This window comes from Dama dama, chromosome 9 (genome assembly GCF_033118175.1).
Source record: "Dama dama isolate Ldn47 chromosome 9, ASM3311817v1, whole genome shotgun sequence".
Classification (NCBI taxonomy): Eukaryota; Metazoa; Chordata; class Mammalia; order Artiodactyla; family Cervidae; genus Dama; species Dama dama.
Window position 1 is genome coordinate 95,214,828 of NC_083689.1, and position 19,667 is coordinate 95,234,494.

Here is a 19,667-nt window from a genome sequence, read left to right on the forward strand (position 1 = left end):
AAAAAGGTAATTTTGTATACTTCATATGATCTAATTTCAGAGAACACATAACTAAATTCCTGAGACTATTTTTCTCTATAGGCACAATACACTGAAACCCATGAACACAAAAAATATCCTTTAAGAAATCTAAATATGGAAAGCAAACACAAGTTAATTAACCGCGAGTGAATTTAAGGACACTATTTCTAATATTGGAACTCAGAGATGCACTTTTAAAATGAGTTAAGCTTAAAATCATCCTTTGTTAACAGATGCTGAATTAAATTATACTTATTGTAAATTGAATTCATCTCTAAATAATAAAATCACATTTCAAATAAAAACCCACCAATGGCAAAGTCTATGCAGATTCTGAAGAAAATATGGTATGTATCGACTGGCCTTGTCTATCAACTCCTGTGAACACTATTAGGCACTGAACAGTTCCTTTGATGGGCCGTTTTACTTTTCATGGCAATGTAGTTTTTTGTACAGGTTAAATAAAAATGTGTTCTTCTTCCAATCTAAAAATAATTAAGCAAAGCAAATTTGTAATCATAATAGCAGGAGAGATAGCACCTTTAAAAGTGGACCTAATGTTGTTAGGTGTGATACAACAGCATTTCATATGTGGAAACATCTTTGGAGTATCTTCAGGAAATTGGTATAGGGTTTCCTCTATGGCTTAAGGAGTTCTGGATTTACATTCACTAAAAGATGGCATCTTTTGGCCAACCGAATTTTGAAGAAAGGAATACCTCCATGTAAGCAGTGCCGCAGACGGCCTAGAGAACAGCCACTAGGTTCTTTGTCTCTGGCTCAGGATAAAGGAAGTGCTAAGACTAATAGAGGACTGCCCTGGTGATCCAGTAGTTATGAATCCACCTGCCAAGGCAGGGGACATGGGTTCGATCCCTAGTACGGGAAGATTCCACATGCCTCAGGGCAACAAAGCTTATGCGCCACAACTGCTGAGCACAAAGCCTAAAGCCCGTGTTCTGCAACAAGAGGAGCCGTCACATGAGAAGCCTGCGCAATCAGAGAAAGCCCCTGAGCAGCAAGGAAGACCCAGAAGAGCCAGAAATAAGATTTTTATTTCAAAAAAGACCAGTGTAAAAAGCTTTCTAACAAAAAGGTATAGTCTAGGAGTCATTTACAAAATCTCAAGGTAGAAGTTCATTCTGAAGTTTTAGTAATGATACAGCTCTAGTTATATTAACATGAAACAAGGGAATCTTTATGTGTCAATGAGTGACCCTTTTGCACCTACAGAAATAAGGCAAACACAATAGAACATATGTGTTCTGCAGAAGCATATGCTATAAATGTATATATGTACATAGTGGATATATATTGTAATATGTGTGTGTATACATATATATTAGAAGCTTAAGATCATAGTGAAAAAGCTATCATTAAAACTGAGTCACTATCATTAAAAAAATTCCCAATGGTAGGAAAGTGGTGGAAGGTATAACATTAACATCTTTGCTTATGCTTGTGCCTATATTGAGTAAAACAAGCCTATAGGTGATTCCACCATTTGTAAGAAATGCAAAAATCGATTGACTAGCAACACATACAATTCACAGCCTCAGCAGAGAAATGCAACATGACACACCTTTTCTTGATCAAAATAGCTTGTTTAAAGACTGTGTAAACCTAAAGAAGGGGCTGCCAAGAAAAGTATCTCAGAGTCACTCAGTTAACACATCTTTCGCTGGTGATATAAATTGCAATTTCCTTCTGGGAAAAAAAAGGAACATTCATGATGCTTAAATTTATGATCAATTTTAATGGGATTAAGAATTTTTTTCTAAGACACATGAATACACACTATGTCTCTAAAATCAGGACCCTTGTGACAGTGAAATGAGAAAATATTAGCAATTATGCAAATCAAAAGTAAAAAAAAAACCAAAACTGCCCCCAGGCAAGCCTGGATATATGGCAATCTTTCCATAAAAGAAATTCCCAAGGGTCAAAACCAAAGAGGACCCTAAATACCAAGTGGTGAATGAATGTGTGGGGTGGCAGCCACTCTTATGGCCAGTCCTATCCAGATTATAAATGTATGTACACATTAAACATTACTCCTGATACACAATACATACTAGAAACATTACTATGCCTATCCATTCAGTGAATAAATCTCTCAAAGTTTTCATAAATCACATTCTAATAATAAAATAGCTGGCAGACTCTCTAACCTGAAAAGGGCTGTTTTTATACTTAGATTATGTTTCACTTTTATCAAGATAATTTTTGAAACAGAAAAAAAAAGCTTTCTAATTCACTGTCTCAGACCTTGCTTTCTTAAAACTGGTATGAAGTTCTCAAGTAGTGAGGCTTTACCAAACAGTGAGAAAAGAGGCTTGTCAGGGGATAACCTTCTCGATCCTTTCTCATGTATCAGGTTTCTAAAGTTCTGACTCCAATTTGAAAACTCTGTTCTCAGAATACAAGGAAACTTTTCCTTTGACACTGAGATATCAGAGTCACAGTGCAGACTTCAGGGGTTTCACATTGGAGTGAGTGAAATTCTCCAACTCAACACAGGGACTTGGGACACTGTTATAAATAGAATCACAGTGAACAAGTTCATGTGGATCACTTTTTTATTATCTAAATTTGTTCCTGGTATTTGAAGAGAATCGTCCTCTGTAGTGAGCTGACCTGTGTGTGTGCACACTCAATCACTTCGGTTGTGTCTGACGCTTTGTGACCCCACGGACTGCAGCCCACCAGGCTCCTCTGTCTGTGGGATTCTCCAAGCAAGAATACTGGAGTGGGTAGCCATGCCCTCTTCCAGGGAATTGGCCTGGGTCCTCCCAAAGAATGTGTCCAAGTCTAAACTACCAGTACCTATGAACCTTATTCAGAAATGGGCTTTTTCACAAATGTCTCTAGAGTTCAGCCAGATCTTTCTAATCGTTGAACAATCAAAACTTTTAAAAGCCTCAGGGAACTGAAATGATTTATGAACATTCAAAGTTGCTAAACTTTTCACAGTTGTTCCTGCAAAAACTGTCTACATTATGTTGTATTAACATACTGGTTTTGACCCCCAAATAATTTATTTCCAAAAAAAGAAATGAGCTTTCTGCAGATAAAATTAACTTAAGGAACATGAGATGAGATCATCCTGGATTTAGGGCGCACCCTAAAACCCAAGGACTTCTATTCTTATGAGAGAAAGAAGAGGGAAGTTTGAGGCAGGAAAACAGAGGCGGATGCCATGTAGAGATGGAAGCAAAGATTGGAGTGATGCTGCCACAAGTCAAGGAATGCCTGGAGCCACTGGAAGCTGGAAGAGGCAAGGAAGAATTCTTTGCACGAGCCTTTGGAAGGATTATTTCCTACCACAACTTTGATTTCTTTGATTCTCAGGTTCCAAAACTGAGAGAAGAAACTTCTGTTTTTGTAAGCCACCAAGTTTTTGGTAATATGTTAAGGCAGCCCTAGGAAATGAATGCATCCTCCACAATACAAATTTCAAGGACTTAAATTGTAGAGAATTTGCTCTCACCAGGCATGTCTACACAGATTGCTCTTACTTTTCTAACAACGTAAATAATCTTGTCAAGATATGACTTTCAAAATGTGATAGATGATAATACAGTCCTGAAAAGCCAAACCTAATTAAAATATAAATGGCATTTTGAAAAATAACTAGGCATGACAATTGCCAAAGGGCTGCTACAGAAAACAAGGAACTCTGTTAAACTGGAACTTCAAATAAAGAATAAACAATTTTTTAGTATAAGAATACTCCAAGTCATGTATTATTTCTTTTTCATTGAATAAATTTGACATGCAAAATTATATAAGCTTAAGCTGTATAGCATGCTACTTTGATATATTTACATATTGTATAATAATATGTTTATCATTATGATGATATTTATCATCATATTATCATGTCATATCATCATATTACCTAATTATATTACAATGTTATTGTCTATATTCATCATACTGTGGGCTAGATTCATGAGATATATTTACATTAACAGATAATGGATTATCTGAAATTCGAATTCAGGCATCATGTTGGGACTTCCCTGTGGTCCAGTGGCTAAGACTCCATGCTTTCAATGCAGGGGCAATGGGTTTGATCCCTGGTCTGGGAATTACCCTCGTGGCTCAGCTGGTAAAGAATCCACCTGCAACACAGGGGACCTGGGTTCAACTCCTGGGTTGGGAAGATCCCCTGGAGAAGGGAACTGCTACCCACTCCAGTATTCTGGCCTGGAGAATTCCAAGGGGGTTGCAAACAGTTGGACATGACCGAGTGACTTTCACGCTCACGTTCTGGGAACTAAGGTCTCATATGCTGCGCTGTGCAGCCAACCAAAACAAACAAAAAAAAACAAGGCATCGTGTGTTTTTGTTTGCTAAACCTGGAACCCTGCAGTTGCAAAGAGAGACTGCACATTTCACTCAAAGTCACAAAGCTAATAAAATGTGGAGATTGGCTTTGAAAGTATGTATGACAGACTCTCCAAGGTCATGTGCTTTCTGGTCCATGAGGCTGTTTAAAGCAGGTATAATAAAACTTAGGAAAAAGTAGCAGCACTCCCCAAAGGGAGCTGGTCGTTCTGTAAAACAGGTTATAAAAGTGGAAGAAGGACAGCCAGTTATGACTGCTCAGTGCCTGCTATGTATAAAAATTCTGATATAAAGTTCAAACAACCTTCTAGCGACCATGGGAAAGGTTGAAATGAGTTTTCCCTTCCATTATTTAGTGCAAGGGTGACAGGGGACATGGAAGACACAGGCATTTGGGTTTTGCTGGGCAGTAGGTGAGGGCATCAATGTAATAAATAACAAGAGAGTATAATTTCTGCTAATTCTAACAGTTACACAAATATGTTTGCCTATAGTCACATTTCCCCAAAATCCACAAGGTGCCATCATTAGTCTTAAAATTGCAATAATTTTTTGAACTCCCTCACCCAATTTATCTCAGATGCTATTTGACATTCCCTGAACCAGCTCTCCCATTTTCCTTTCCTTCTCCAGTTCCACATCCATAATCCCAAAACTATACTCCCACAAGGCCATAATGTTTCCCCGCTTGTTTGCTCACTGTGAACTACCCATCTCCATCTAATTATCATTTATACATGTCCCAATGCTATCTATCCAATCATACGTTTAACATCATCTGTTATTTACAGGTGAATCTATGATGTTTTAATCAATCCCAAACTTAACTCATATGTGTCCCAATGCTATCTATCCAATCATATGTTTAACATCATGTTATTTACAGGTGAATCTATGATGTTTTAATCAATCCCAAACTTAACTCAGGTTGTTTCCTCTGTTTGTATATCTCCTCTCATATCTACCAAATAAAAACTTCATAAATGTCAGGCAAGTGAGTAAGACAGTGAAGCTGGGATACAGTTTGCATTTTAAACACTTGGGGATAGTCTTCACTTCTGTAAAGTAGTATTTTCTCTCCCTTATTTCTTGGGAACATGGTCATCTCATTTTATCTTTAAAAAGTTCCTATTTGGGGCAGAGATGTCTATAGAGAATAATTTGCTACCACAAGAAAGACGGTGGTACACACACGATGCCATCTAGACTCACAACTGTGAAGACATGAATGGTGGAACAAGATGGTGCATGCCTTGCCCAAAGGACGGCTGCTAAGTAGCTCAGATTACTGGCATCATATGTTGCAAGAGTTTGCCTGATGTTTTCTCATGATGACATCGACCTTATGCATCGCTGACAAGAATGCCCCAGACAGGATGTACCTTTCTCAATGCATCATATCAGGAGGTCCATTATGTCTGTTGGTCTCATTACTGCTGATATTAACTTTCCACTTGGTTAAAAGGATGTCTTCCAAGTTTTTCTACTGTAAATAACCTTTTCCCCTTTGTAATTCATACATATCTTGTGGGAGAAATACTCTGAAATGATGCAAGTGGCCAGTCTCCCATCATAATATTGCATATATAGTTGGTAGCTCAGCTGTAAAGAATCCACCTGCCAATGTAGGAGGCACGGGTTCAATCCCTGGGTCACAAAAACCCCTGCAGAAGGAAATGGCAACCCACTCCAGTATTCTTGCCTGGGAAATCCCATGGACAGAGGAACCTGGCAGACTACAGTCCATGGGGTCACAGAGTCAGACATGACTAAGAGACTAAATAACAATTTTAGCATCAATGGATGATTATTGCCTATAATAATTATTACAGTGATGCTTTTGTCAAAAGGTGATCTCCTATTCCTATTTTCCCATCGACATTTGTTCATTAGAATTCCACCATAAGGAAAAGCTTTACCTTATCCCACACTTGTTTATTTATTCAGTTATATATTTATCATGATACACAATTATCTATGAGCTCATAGACATCTGTATTATTCTATGGGTTATAATTTATCATTACCACTATTTATTTTGTTGCTGAATTGTACCAGCTTTGATCATTAGGAATGCCTTTAAGTTGGCTCCTATTTCGCTTTGACATTCTGCCATCCATTTTTGAGTACTTTATTTTTTGGCACTGCAAAATGTCCTGGGCTCGTCTTGTACTTTCCCTGCCCTAGATCCGCAATCAACCATTTCACCAGGAGCCCTGCTTACTTCTACTGGGGGAACTGTATTTAGAAACCAAGACCTGAGCCAAAAGTGTATAGATTTCCGCTTTGTCATTACAACTTGGTGATGGCTTCCAGGCCCTCTCAGCAGATAGCTTACACACATCCCTACCCATCTTACTTCCTATCTGTATATATATAAATAAGAAACCATAAGTTCCTACTGCTACTTTTCTAACACCACAAGCTATATTCTAGCTTTCCCCCACCCCATGTATGTAGCTTCTTTCTCCAACAATAAGAAATCTGGGTCTTCTCATCTACAATATATTTACTTAGTTGTTCATTCCTACTATATTCAGGATGTAGTTTCAGAATAGACAATCATGCTTTGAAGTACACCAGTTATATCTAGCTCTTTTTGTTTTGAGTTTTACAGTGTGTAATCCAAATATGGTTTTACTTAATCACTTAGATTAGCTGTTTTATTCCCCATCCCCCCTGAGGTGTGGTTCTGGTTAGATATCAACCAGGATGTGTGCATCTATCAATCTATCCATCTATCCATCCATCTACTCATTCATTTCTTTCTGTAATACTGCTGTGGTTAAAGAGTTAGAATCATATAAGAAAGTTCATTGAAGAAAATGTCAGTAAACTTCTTCCTTACCCTTTTTAACCCATTCCTATCCTACATTCTAAACACCTATTCTTACAGATATTGTGTATGTTATCAGTCTCATTTGCTTCTGAATTTTAACTTCTGATAGTTCTTTTTGAAGAAATGAACAGATAATGCATAATCCCTTATACTCCATTCTTACCTAAGTTTCATACTGTTGATATTCTTAGCACTTTGACTTTTCATTTAGTAATAAATCCAGTAACTCTTTCCATATCAGTTCCTAGAGATTTTTCTTATTTATTTTACAATTGCATATTATTTCATCCTGCAAATGTACCAAGGCTTATTTAACCATCTCTTCTATTTATGGGCATTTTGTAACTATAAAAAAATTTGCAATAAATAATTATGTGCTTATGTATTTAATGTTCTTGGGAGGACATATCAAGGACTAAAATTTTTGCTCACCTGATGTCTGGTTCAATTCCATTTTAGATCAAATAAAGTAATGTAAAAGATTGCTCTGAAGACTAAAAAATGATTTTTTATATCTATATAGAGAAATATTATATAATAGCACCGTTTTTCCCTCCAAGCTAACTGTAACTTCTTTGGAGACCACCATTTCTATTCCATAAATATTTGTATTTAGCTACTAAAAGAGAAAAAACTAAAAGTGTTCATTGGTAAGTCGTGTCCAACTCTTTGCAACCCCATGGACCATTAGCCCGCCAACCAGATGGTTAATTATGAAAATTCCCCTGTGTTTAAATTCTAACTTTTCTAATCATACTTTCATTCATTAATAATATTCTGACATTTACTAGTTTTTACTTAAATCAATTATTTGTATCATTTTTAATCTTAAAAACCCCACTGCTACATTAATCATTTTCTCTATTTTATGTTTGTAGAGATAGGAGGGGCTTCCTCGGTGACTCAGATGGTAAAGAGCCTGCCTGCAAATGCAGAAGACCCGGGATCAATCCCCTGGTTGGGAAGATCCCCTAGAGAAGGGCATGGCAACCCGCTCCAGAATTCTTGCCTGGAGAATCCCCATGGACAGAGGAGCCTGGTGGGCTGCAGTCCATGGGGTCGCAGGGAGTCAGACATGAGTAACCGGCTGTGGTTGTGTTTGCTTCCTTTTACTTCCTAAGTGCGGATGTCAATTAGGGTAGGAGAAGAAAAAACAAGATTCTGTGATGCCAGGAGCACTCAGGGTTATCTGACAAGGAGTTAGAGGCTAAGGGACTCTCCTCCTTCTCAATGGGAGGAGTTAAATTCAAACTCAGTTTCCTTTAGGAATGTGGGCCCTCAGGGCCTTCAGATCTCCACATCTGGAAGCTTGAAACATGCAAAAGATGCTAGAAAGTCTGTTTAGGGTCTACCTTTTGTCCTGGCCCTAACCAGGGTTCAAGGAATAATTAATGTACCCCAAGCTAGTTCATCAGGAGATGGCTTTGGGATATGCAATCCAGGAACTGAAGAGTATTTGCCTTGTCTTCCTTTTCATCATGGCCTACAAAATCCTGTTAATCCACCATGGGATCATTGCCAGGTCCAGGCAAATTTAAGAAAATCCCATGTTGGGAATTTCCAAAGTTTTGGTGAGATGTGAGTCCTAGATTGTGCAGTTTTATGAGATTCAAAGGAGCAAATCTATGCAGCAAAAAGAATTTCTGGTCTGTGAAAAGGTGAATTCCAATATGGCTTCAAATATGTGCCTCATCTACTCAACTGATTCTGTCACTAATTATATATAATGCAGGGTCTAACTTGTCAGCAGTGTGACAGGGACCTCACTGTCTGGGTTGGGATGAGTCCAGAGTTCTTGAACTTGTATCATAACCTCTTCCTCCACGGTCACAGACGTCAGACAACATTTTGAGTCACATCATTGAACTTCTAAATTTCATATTATGGTTGATCTTTCTTAACTTAAGAAACCACAAGGAAAACAAAGTTTGTCAAAAATACAGAGAATAAGCTTCCAGGTGACATTGTTCTTACCTCCTCGATCACGGGCAGCTAAACTTTGACCCCTTCTTAATGTGATGTCCAATTGGTACATTCCGGGCTCAGCCAAAGGGATATCTGCATTACTGGTTCCAGCAGTATTTATTTTCTGAAAAGCAAGAAAGATATATAAAAATTAAATTTATTATGTCTATTTTCTCCCATGAGGGACCATGTATAGCTAAATGCAAACTCTAAAAAACAGTCAATATAATAAATCATTTTGTGAATTCACACAGTGGCATCATCACCTAGTTCTCTGAAGGTTTCAAAATTCATGAAATTCTTTAGACTCAAAATAAAGACACAGTAGTTACAGGAATTCTTGTTTTGACTCAGATTAGAACAACAAATATAATGTGAAAAACATTTCCCATGGAAAGCCCCACATAATTCAACCAAGGAAGACTAACACAGAAATAGTGTCTGAAGTAAAGATATAATCAGTGATGAATGGAGAATAAAGGTGTGTGAGAGCAGCTGACTTCCACAAAACTGAGTTGAAAATGAAAATGATTTATTCAGGTGACTTTGTTGATTCATTTATCCATGCAAAGGAACACATACTGATGGATTACACGTGTCTATTTTAGCCCCAACATAAAATATGATATAATTTTACAGAAATAAATTCACCCAGCATTTTGACAGTACTTGCAAGAAATAAATTCTCAATAGGGCTAAGTTCCTAATGCTGCTTTCCATGGAATAAAAGTGTACAAGCTATTTTTAGAAAAACTGCAAGGCTATCTCTATAGAATATCTTTAGCAACAATATACTAGGCATTGAGTAACAAATGCACTTGGAAGAGGAATAACTGTATATTAAAACAACATAAGAGAAACATATAGTAAAAACTTTAGAGATCATATTTTATACATTCTGACATGTTGAGTCCAGCAGGAAAACTTAATTTTCTTTACATGTTTGAGATGATTTAAAATTTTTATTTTTATTCCAATTCAAAAATAAACATACTTTTTAAAAAACTTTTGAAACTGAATTTTATTGTCACATAGATAAAGTTGTTAAAATATTAAAATACCACCACCTGATTCAAATGCACACTTTGCCCCATGCCTGTGTGCCCACTCGCAGACTGCTCTTATAAAATCTTTATTGGTTTCTAACTATCAAGAAATTAGGAGAGGGTTGATATCTAACCTGAGGAAATAATATGCTCACACAAATGAAATAAAATATTAATAAACTGAAATTAAAAACAGCATAGAAATTTAAGTCTTAGAGTATTAATTCCTAATGCCACTGAGAACAAATTAACTCACTTAAGGAAATCAAATGTCCCATAATGGAAGAATATTTAAAAGTATTTTTTATACCCAATAGGAGTCCTTCTCAAGGTTCAGCAGTATATTTATCTTCTAATTATTGCTTTTTAAAAAATTTTTTTTTTCATTTATTTTTATTAGTTGGAGAGGCTAATTACTTTACAATATTGTAGTGGTTTTTGCCGTACATGGACATGAATCAGCCATGGATTTACATGTGTTCCCCATCCTGATCCCCCCTCCCACCTCTCTCCCCATCCCATCCCTCTGGGTCATCCCAGTGCACCAGCCCCGAGCACTTGTCTCACGCATCCAACGTGAACTGGTGATCTGTTTCACACTTGACAATATACATGATTTGATGCTGTTCTCTCAGATCATCCCACCCTCGCCTTCTCCCATAGAGTCCAAAAGTCTGTTCTGTATTTCTGTGTCTCTTTTTCTGTCTTGCATATAGGGTTATCGTTACCATCTTTCTAAATTCCATATATATGTGTTAGTATACTGTAATGGTCTTTATCTTTCTGGCTTACCTCACTCTGTATAATGGGCTCCAGTTTCATCCATCTCATCAGAACTGATTCAAATGAATTCTTTTTAACGGCTGAGTAATATTCCATGGTGTATATGTACCACAGCTTCCTTATCCATTCATCTGCTGATGGGCATCTAGGTTGCTTCCATGTCCTGGCTATTATAAACACTGCTGCGATGAACATTGGGGTGCTCGTGTCTCTTTCAGATCTGGTTTCCTTGGTGTGTATGCCCAGAAGTGGGATTGCTGGGTCATATGGCAGTTCTATTTCCAGTTTTTTAAGAAATCTCCACACTGTTTTCCACAGTGGCTGTACTAGTTTGCATTCCCACCAACAGTGTTAGAGGGTTCCCTTTTCTCTACACCCTCTCCAGCATTTATTGCTTGTAGACTTTTGGATAGCAGCCATTCTGACTGGTGTATAATGGTACCTCATTGTGGTTTTGATTTGCATTTCTCTGATAATGAGTGATGTTGAGCATCTTTTCATGTGTTTGTTAGCCATCTGTATGTCTTCTTTGGAGAAATGTCTGTTTAGTTCTTTGGCCCATTTTTTGATTGGGTCATTTATTTTTCTGGAATTGAGCTGCAGGAGTTGCTTGTATATTTTTGAGATTAATCCTTTGTCTGTGTCTTCATTTGCTATTATTTTCTCCCAGTCTGAGGGCTGTCTTTTCACCTTGCTTACAGTTTCCTTTGTTGTGCAAAAGCTTTTAAGTTTCATTAGGTCCCATTTGTTTAGTTTTGCTTTTATTTCCAATATTCTGGGAGGTGGGTCATAGAGGATCCTGCTGTGATTTATGTCGGAGAGTGTTTTGCCTATGTTCTCCTCTAGGAGTTTTATAGTTTCTGGTCTTACATTTAGATCTTTAATCCATTTTGAGTTTATTTTTGTGCATGGTGTTAGAAAGTGTTCTAGTTTCATTCTTTTACAAGTGGTTGACCAGTGTTCTAATTGTTGCTTTTATAACCCAAAATAAAAAGCTTAATATATATAAATATACTTCTGTATGTGTGTGTGTGTATATATATATACACATATATATATATACACACATAGTGTATATATATGTATACTAACTAAGTGAAAGTGACTAACATTTTGACTTCTGGAATGATGAAAGTGAAGCTGCTGCTCACTCAGTTGTGTCTGACTCTTTGTGACCCCATGGACTATGTAAACCACCAGGCTCCTCTGTCCTTGGAATTCTCCAAGCAAGAATACTGGAATGGGTTGCCATTCCCTTCTCCAGGAGATCTTCCCACCTAGGGATCGAACCTGGGTCTTCTGCACTGCAGGAAGATTCTTTAACATCAGAACCATCAAATGATATACATGGATAAGGTAAACTATTATATACCATTCTGGCTCTTTTAGATTTCAGGTTTTGTGTGAACAAAGTATTATATTTTGCTCATTATTTTACAATTTATTGAACTTAAAAATATCATGGGTACTTTTTTAATCAGCACATGGAGATCTATCTTTTTTTTAGGACTTCATTTCCCACTGCGCAAATGCTCTAACTTCAGTTATTTTCCTAATGAACGCACGCATCGGCTTCAGTATTTGCCGCCACAAGAACTTGTGCTATTGTTTCTCTTATAGGATGCATTTTTTCCAAAAAGGTTTAAATAGTTCACACTGCTACTGAAGGCGCACGAGTGCCCATTTCCTATACACTTGTCAGCACTGAACATTACCAACTTTCAAGTTTTGTGGGGGAAAATATTATCTTTCTTCAAAACACACCTCCAGCACTATGGTAGAATGTCTTGAATCTAGCGTAAATGGCAAGAGTGATAGCTCTTCGTTGGACCACACAGAAGACGCCCCCTTGGAAAGAGGAAGCCAACCAACGCCTTCTGAATGCCTTTTCAAAGAACAGTTTGTATGTGGGTTTAATTAATAAGCAAGATTTAAATTAAAATCCAGCAAACATGTAAACTACTATGTTCCGAGCCTTTCTTGAGGTTCTATTATATACACTGTTTCAAAATAAACAAATGCACTAACAAATATTAAATGTAGTTACTTTCTAAAATATGGAATAAAATCTATAGGAAAGTAGAAACCTTCTACCCACCCTGCATCCTCTTCTAGTGTTTTGACAGGTACTTTAAGGCAGAAAAGTTTGAATGCTCAGATATCTGGTATTTTTGTAGATTTCGTTGCTCTATTCAGTGTTTCTTGGAGTTTAGAGTGAATAATTTATAGAGTGCTTGGTTTAACATTTTAAAATGCTTATTACACTACATGGGCAAATTAAGGACCTTGTGCAGCCATGAAATAAAAAGATGCTTGTTCCTTGGAAGAAAAGTTATGACCAACCTAGACAGCATATTAAAAAGCAGAGACATTACTTTGTCAACAAAGTTCCATCTAGTCAAGGCTATGGTTTTTCCAATAGTCATGAATGGATGTGAGAGTTGGACTATAAAGAAAGCTGAGCACTGAAGAATTCATGCTTTTGAACTGTGGTGTTGGAGAAGACTCTTGAGAGTCCCTTGGACTGCAAGGAGATCCAACCAGTCCATCCTAAAGGAGATCAGTCCTGGGTGTTCATTGGAAGGACTGATGCTGAAGCTGAAACTCCAATACTTTGGCCACCTGATGCGGACAGCTGACTTATTGGAAAAGATCCTGATGCTGAGAAAGATTGAAGGCGAGAGGAGAAGGGGACGACAGAGGATGAGATGGTTGGATGGCATCACTGACTCGATGGACATGAGTTTTGCTAAACTCCGGGAGTTGGTGATGGACAGGGAGGCCTGGCGTGCTGCAGTCCATGGAGTTGCAAAGAGTCAGACACGACTGAGTGACTGAACTGAACTGAAAAATAATTTTAATTACACTAGGTTTTCCATTTTTGCTGCTTGAAAATTTAACACTTTAGTTAAGAGACAACTTCGCTGGATTTATATTTATTGGCTTTTAAAAGCCTGAATAATATTCAATTCTGTGTGTGTGTTTTACAGATCACATTTTTTCTCTATCCCTTTCTCTTATGACAGACATTTAGGTTATTTCCATATTTTGGCTACTGTGAATAATGCTGTAATAAAGGTAGTAGTGCAGATATCTCTTCAAGAAATTGATTTCATTTCCTTCAGATGTACACCACCTTCCCCATCATGTTCTCCATGTATTCCTGCCCAGTCTTCAAGGACCATTTCATTAACACTTTATATATCTCTTATCCATTACCATATTATATCTCAAAATTTTCCATTTTAGATGATAAACACTCTGTTCTCTGTTGTTAAAAGTTTAAGGATCTGAGCACAAAGTGTGATGGAGACTATGAGGACAAAAGATGTCTTTAAGGTCGTGAGACCCAGCTGAGTAGACATATACAGGGAGATCGGTAACAAATCTGGCTACTCCATGGGTATTTTGGCCTCTCTCCTCTCCTGCGTCCGTGGATGGCATCTAATCTGTTTTGGCACCTTTAGTCAAGAGACTTCTCCTCAATGCACTGCTCTAAGCCAAAATTAACAATTGATTACAATTACACCTAAACCATGTCCACTCAAGAGCTAGGATTAAAGACAGACTATAATATATTGGAGTCATTAAGTCACTGGGAGAGCAGGCAAGAAAGACCAATTATTATGGGGAAAGAATCTGAGGCAGCTTCACAGCAATGACAACAGAGCAGTTTGAAAACAGGAATAAGACTTGACAAAGAAAGATGTAGGAGAAGGGCGGATGGGAATATCAACACGAGCCAAATGCTGAGTAGTCACAAGAGGGTGCATCAGTGGATTGTGTGAGAAATAAGGTAGAAAGGAAGATTCATGTTCAGTCATGCCAGCCTGAGCAGAGTTTCCAACTGTGGGCAACAGGAGACTCTCACGGGCTCTTGAAGAGAGAAGCAACATAGCCAGGACTCACTGAACAAACATTTAATGGCTGTCTTTCACGTTTCCTGCTCTGGATAAAGTGACAAGATTTCAGAGAGGAGCAAAACTTGGCCTTTTCTCTATGTAGGTTGGGTGAGAGTAAAGAAACTCTGTGAATATAGGAATTATTTTAAAGGTTTTATGACAGTTTAAGTCACAAGGGCTTGATCTAGTCAGTGGTGATGGAAATAAAAGATGACTTTGAGAGATATTGAAGAGAGTCAGTCAACTGAATTGTCAACTGACAAGATGGAGGAGATATGGGAAAAGGATAGATGAGTCACACAGAAGTTTGCGCTGAGCTGCTGGAAGACTGGTAGTATCAGGAAGAGAGAGCAGAAAAGAGAGGAGCAGCAGGTTCCAGGCCACCTCTGGGTCAACCTGTAAGGATACCCCCATTCCTGGGAAAAAAGAAAGTCACGAACTTAGATCTAGAGATACATCTGTATCTAGAGATACAGATCTAGAGCCCTCAGGCTCACTGAAATGGCACCAAGAAGAAAACTGGGTTATGGAGGGATATTAGAAACATAGTTTTTATGGGTATAAAGCATCTTTTTCAAATATTTAAGATCTCAAATGTAAGGACATATTAGGAAAGATGTGTCTGAAGTACTAGGCACATACATAGCTCTAAAACAAATCCTTTTTTTTTTTTAAAAAAAAAGATTTAACATTTATCTAGTGACTATTACAGGAAGTTCAAATATTCCCTCCCTCTCACTAAACTGCCATGTCCCACATTTAGATGAATGTTGCTATCTTTTAACCACTTTATCGAGGTGTGATTGAAATGTCAAAGCTGTACATATGTAATTTATACAACTCCATGAGTTTGGGAATAGGTATACACCTGTGAAACCATCACCACTATCAAGGCCAAAAAACCACATCCATCCCCTTCCAAAGTTTCCTCCTACCTCTTTATGATCCTGATCATTATTTGTGTGTGTGTGTGTGAGTGTGTATCTGTATGTGGCAAGAACACTTAACATGGTCTACCATCTTAGAAAATTTTAAGTATGCAATACAGTACTGTTACTTATAGATAATATGTTGGAGAATAGAGCTCCAGAACTGATTCATCCTGCATAACTGAAATTCTGTTCCCTTTGACCATTACCTCCCCGTTTTCTCCTTCTCCCACAGTTCCTGGCAACCCCCATTCTACTCTCTGCTTCTGTGAGTTTTGCTATTTTAGATTCTACATATAAGAGAAGTCATACAGTATTGCCTTTCTGTGACTGACTTCTTTCACTGGGCATTGTGCTCTCTGGGTTTCCTGGTGCCCTCGTGGTAAAGAATCCATCAGCCAGTGCAGGTGACACATGAGATGTGAGTTCAATATCTGGGGAGGGAAGATCCTCTGGAGGAGCAAATGGCAACTCGCTTCAGTGTTCTTGCCTAGAGAAACCCACTGAGGAGCCTGGTGGGCTACAGTCCATGGGGTCACCAAGAGTCGGACACGACTGAGCACACACACAATGTTCTCCAGGTCCATTCATGCTGTTGCAAGTGGCAGATCTTCCTCCTTTTGTAAGGTTGAATAATATTCCACTGTACATATGTACCAAATTTTCTTTATCCATTTATCCAACATTTTGGCTGTTTTCATATCTTGGATATTGTGAGTAATGTTGCAATAAACACGGGAGTACAGGTATCTCTTTAAGGTTCCAATTTAAATTCCTTTGTATAAGGACGCAGAAGTGGGGCTGTTGAATCATATGAAACCATAAAAGACCCCAAATAGCCAAAGCAACCTTAAGAAAGAAGAGCAGAGCTGGCGGCATCACACTTTCTGATTTCAAACTATACTCCATAGCTGTAGTGACTGAAGCAGTATGATACCACCAAAAATACCAGACAAATAGATATGAAACAGAATAAAAAACCCAGAAATCAACCCACACACATACAGTCAACTAACCCTCTATAAGGGCATCAAAAATATAAAGTAGGGGAAGCACAGCATCTTAAATAAAAGATGTTGGTAAATCTGTATATCCACATACAGAGGAATGTAATAAAGCCCTTATCTTACACCAAATGCAAAAACCAACTCAAAATGCATTAATAACAGTGCAAGATCTGAAGTTATAAATTTTCAAGAAGAAAACATAGGGATAAAGCTTCTTGACAATGGCCTTGGTAATAATTTTGGATACGACACGAAAAACTCAGGCAATAAAAGCAGGAATAGACAAGTGGGACAACATTAACTTAAAAAGCTTCTGCCTAGCAAAGGAAACAACAAAATGAAAAGACAACCTATGGAATGAGAAAAAAATATCTGTAAACCATGTATCTGGTAAGGGGCTAATACATAAAATATGAGGAACTCATACAATTCAATAGCAAAAAAAAAAAAAAAAAACTGATTAAAAAATGAGCAAGGTCTGTCTAGTCAAGGCTATGCTTTTTCCAGTGGTCATGTATGGATGTGAGAGTTGGACTATAAAGAAAGCTGAGTGCTGAAGAATTGATGTTTTTGAACTGTGGTGTTGGAGAAGACTCTTGAGAGTCCCTTGGACTGCAAGGAGATCCAGCCAGTCCATCCTAAAGGAAATCAGTCCTGGGTGTTCATTGGAAGGACTGATGTTGAAGCTGAAACTCCAATACTTTGGCCACCTGATGTGAAGAGCTGACTCATTTGAAAAGACCCTGATGCTGGGAAAGATTGAAGGCAGGAGGAGAAGGGGACGGCAGAGGATGAGATGGTTGAATGGCATCACTGACTCAATGGGCATGAGTTTGGGTAAACTCCGGGAGTTGGTGATGGACAGGGAGGCCTGGCTTGCTGCAGTTCATGCGGTCGCAAAGAGTCAGACACAACTGAGCGACTGAACTGAACTGAAGGATCTGAATAGATATTTCTCCAAAGAAGACATATGGATGCCCAACAGGAACATGAAAAGTTGTTCAACATCTCTAATTATCAGGGAACTGAAAAACAAAACTGCCTGTTCAAAAAGCTACTATGAAAAAAAAAAAAAAAGATAAATGCTAGTGAAGACAGAAAGAGGACATAACCCTTATATACTTTTGGTGGGAATGTAAAAGAAGTAAGCTTAAATTTTTAAATTTGGAGTTCTAGGCACACTTGGAGGTTTAGGGAGGTTTCTAAAATTATCCTCAATTTAAGTTTTGGGACTGTTGAAGCCAAAAAGCCAATGCAATATCTGAAACTGAAAACTATAACATAAGTAAAAATGTGTGGTCTTGTCAGGTCACTTGTAGGAAAGTCAAAACAAGACTGTGGAAGAGAAGGACCATGAGAACATGAAAGGAGGCATCCACATCTTCTACTCCATCAAGACACCATTTTAACAGAAACTCTCCCTCTAATGCTCCTGGCTTTCTTGAACTAGAATAGTTACCACGCATGTGATGTCAAATTTCCTCATACCAAACCATTTTCTCCCTTATTTTATATGAACTAGTGGTTCTCAACCTTGAGGGCTTTGAGTAAGTACCCAGAAACTTTGAGGGGGTGGGACCCAGCTATCAATATTTTTCTTACAAATCCTCTGATGATGATTTCAATATGCACCCTAGCTTGACCCATTGTGCCATTGAACCTGTTATTAAAACATATCTTTGAGGAAGTTTATATACAAAGAATTTCCAGACTTTCCTAATTTGTATCATGAAACACTTGTGGAATATATATGGGAATCAACAGAGGGTTGCTGTGACTTTGAGTATTGCTGCTTAGAAGACCTTTTCACTAAGAGAAGAAAGCTTCCACCAGAAGATATAATGGTACTGATGAATTCCAAGTGGGGTTACTGTATTAGCTGGGGTGGTTGATCCTTATTATCATAGAGGAAGTAGTCATTGCAGCAATGTACAGAAAAGAAGTATGTCTGCATTTGGGGAGATTTTCTTGGGCCATGTCCACTGGACTATAGCTTGGTTAAGCTGTTTCACCTTAGCATAGCTCTCTGTCTATCAACAAAACCCACTTCATGAAAGTGGAAAAGTTTATGAAAGCTTTGACACTTTTGACTTCTAAAATTTAAGAACCTTATTAAGGATATCAAGAGGTATCCTTGAAGACTTCTACTTAAGTTATTACATTTCTACTGTGGAAAAGGGGACTTCAAAATGGAGTTGGTATTGCCAAGAGAGCTATTTAAAATGGAGCCAAGAGACCATTAAGGAAGCAGGGTTTAAGCTTGCCCTCACTGGATGGAAGGATAAACTTTTGAACTGCTCCAAACCACAAATATTCCAAGGACATTGCGAGAAAACCTGCAACTTGTCATAAAACCAGACTTCCACCTCCCTCTAGTGATAGCCTTTAGCAACCAAATATGTATAGATAAGAACAGCTTCAGCTTGCCAGCACCAATCATAATTCTTTCAAAACAACTTTTGCAACCTTTGCAACTTTCACACGCCTAAAGTTGGCCTTTATAAAACCTTGCCTTTCCTCTCCTCCTTGGAACACGTTTTTGACTCCTACTCAAATCTGTGTCTCCCAAATTACAATTCTAAGACCCCCAAATAAAGCCTTTATTTCTTTACAGCTCTGCTGTGATGAATCTTGTTCAACACTACTTAGTCATCTCTCCTAGTTTCTATGACATTAGTAAAATTCACACAGTGAAGTCACCATTAAATGGAAATAAAAGGCTTTTAAAATTTAATTTGCCAAAAATAGAATTCAAAAGTCACTGGAATATTCAAAGTTCAGTGAAGCTCAAGGATTCACTTGTCAAGGGGACATTATAATTA

At 37.9% G+C, this 19,667-nt stretch overlaps 1 protein-coding gene across 12 annotated transcripts in view; it reads right to left on the reverse strand.

The window, feature by feature from the left end:
• The window catches only part of MCTP1 (multiple C2 and transmembrane domain containing 1), a 556,529-nt gene that overhangs the window by 289,776 nt on the left and 247,086 nt on the right, over positions 1–19,667 (reverse strand). For all 12 annotated transcript variants that reach the window (XR_009694230.1, XM_061152022.1, XM_061152019.1 and 9 more), the window contains exon 2: positions 9,188–9,302. Coding sequence is in view for 11 of the 12 variants with exons in the window: in XM_061152022.1 (XP_061008005.1) it covers positions 9,188–9,302 (115 nt within the window). In the remaining variant the exon portion in view is untranslated. The remainder of the gene's footprint in view (positions 1–9,187; positions 9,303–19,667) is intronic.